The sequence below is a fragment of the Passer montanus genome, unplaced genomic scaffold (genome assembly GCF_014805655.1).
Source record: "Passer montanus isolate IOZ18808 unplaced genomic scaffold, ASM1480565v1 scaffold893, whole genome shotgun sequence".
NCBI classification, from domain to species: Eukaryota; Metazoa; Chordata; class Aves; order Passeriformes; family Passeridae; genus Passer; species Passer montanus.
In genome coordinates, this window is record NW_024374290.1 from 1 (window position 1) to 2,181 (window position 2,181).

Sequence of the window (2,181 nt, forward strand, 5' to 3'; positions counted from 1 at the left end):
CAAAAAGGGACCCCCCCCCCCCCCAAAAAAAAAGGGAGACTCTCAATATTAAGGGGACCCCAAAACTGGGACCCCCAAATTTATGGGGTGACCCCGAAATTTGGGATCTTGGCATGGGGTGACCCCAATGGGGAGTGGGACCCTGAAATTGGGGACCCCAATATCAGGGGAGTCCTCGATTTGGGGGGGATCCCACCATGAGGGGGACCCCGACATGAGGGGGGGTCCAAGGCACGGTGCACCCCAAAACAAGGGGGGCGCAATGCACAGGAGACCCCAACACGGGGGGACCCCAAAACGGGGAGACCCCAAAAGGGGGGAACCCCAAAACAAGGGGGGACCCCAAACCAAACGAGGGGACCCCAAACCAAGGGGGCAGCGATGCACAAGGAGCTGTATCTGAAACATGTAGCCCGCAGAGGATTTTTTTGGGGTTCAAGGATTTTTTGGGGGGTCCAGGAGGCCTCAGGGGGTTTTGGGGTGCCCTCCTTGACCCCCCTGTGCCCCCCAAGTCCTCTCAGGGTGGGGGACACCGGACGCTGCTCTATGGCCACGCCATCCTGCTGCGACACTCCCACAGCGGCATGGTGAGTCTGGGGGGGCTCTCAGGGGGCCCTCAGGGGTTTGGGGGGGCACTCAGGGTTTTGGGGGGCTCGGGGGGGTTTTGGGGTCCCCCCATGACCGCGTGTCCCCCCAGTACCTGAGCTGCCTGACCACCTCGCGCTCGGTCACCGACAAGCTGGCCTTCGACGTGGGGCTGCAGAAGGACGCGGCAGGTAAAGGGGGCACCCCGAGGGTTCCTGGGGTCCCCCCGGGTGTGGTTTTGGGGTGTTTTAGGGTGTTTTGGGGTCCCCCCCGCGGATTTTGGGGCGCTGATGGGGGTGTGCCCCCAGGTGAGGCGTGCTGGTGGACGATGCACCCGGCGTCCAAGCAGCGCTCGGAGGGGGAGAAGGTTCGGGTGGGAGACGACCTGATCCTGGTCAGCGTGTCCTCGGAGAGATACCTGGTGAGACTGGGGACACCGGGGACACCTGGGGACACCTGGGACACCTGGGACACCTGGGGACACCTGGGACACCTGGGGACACCTGGGGACACTGGGGACAGCTGGGACACCTGGGGACACCTGGGGACATGGGGACACGGGGATCCCCACACGCCCTGACCTGATCCTGGTCAGCGTGTCCTCGGAGAGATACCTGGTGAGACCGGGGACACCGGGGACACCTGGGGACACCTGGGACACCTGGGGACACCTGGGACACCTGGGGACACCTGGGACACCTGGGGACACCTGGGACACCTGGGGACACCTGGGGACATGGGGACACGGGGATCCCCACACGCCCTGACCTGATCCTGGTCAGCGTGTCCTCGGAGAGATACCTGGTGAGACCGGGGACACCGGGGACACCTGGGGACACCTGGGACACCTGGGGACACGAGGGGTTGGGGGAGACATGGGGACACGGGGCCCTGAGCTGATCCTGGTCAGCGTGTCCTCCGGGGCCCTGAGCTGATCCTGGTCAGCGTGTCCTCTGAGAGATACCTGGTGAGACATGGGGACACTGGGGACAGCTGGGGACACCTGGGACAGCTGGGGACACCTGGGACACCTGGGGACAGCTGGGACACCTGGGGACACCTGGGACACCTGGGGACACGAGGGGATGGGGGGAGACATGGGGACACGGGGCCCTGAGCTGATCCTGGTCAGCGTGTCCTCGGAGAGACACCTGGTGAGACTGGGGACACCGGGGAACACGTGTCCCACCCGTGTCCCACCCGTGTCCCACGTGTGTCCCCCCTGTCCAGCACCTCTCCACGGCGTCCGGGGAGCTGCAGGTGGACGCGTCCTTCATGCAGACCCTGTGGAACATGAACCCCATCTGCTCGGGCTCCGAGGAAGGTGGGGCACCCCGAATTCGGGTGGGAGGGTTTTGGGGGGTTTGGAGAGCTCTGAGATGGGACTGTGGGGGGTCTTTGGGGTATTTGGGGTGTCTTTGGGGTCCCCAAAATGTGCTGGGGTGGCAGTGGGGGGGCTTTGGGAGGATTTCAGGGAGTTTCAGGGGTTTTTGAGAGCTCTGAGATGGGTCTTTGGGGGGGTCTTTGGGGGGTCTTTGGGGTTTAGGAGGATCTTTGGGGTCTTTGGGGTTCCCAAAATTGCCAGGGTGGGAAATG

General features: G+C 64.1%; 1 protein-coding gene across 1 annotated transcript in view; it reads left to right on the forward strand.

The window, feature by feature from the left end:
• Positions 1-436: 436 nt before the first annotated feature.
• LOC120513956 (ryanodine receptor 1-like) overlaps positions 437-2,181 on the forward strand; it is a gene marked incomplete at its 3' end in the record, with an annotated part of 7,362 nt that continues 5,617 nt past the window's right edge. Inside the window, exons 1-4 of the mRNA XM_039733854.1 lie at positions 437-587; positions 698-776; positions 894-1,006; positions 1,816-1,909. Coding sequence (XP_039589788.1) covers positions 585-587; positions 698-776; positions 894-1,006; positions 1,816-1,909 — 289 coding nt within the window. The remainder of the gene's footprint in view (positions 588-697; positions 777-893; positions 1,007-1,815; positions 1,910-2,181) is intronic.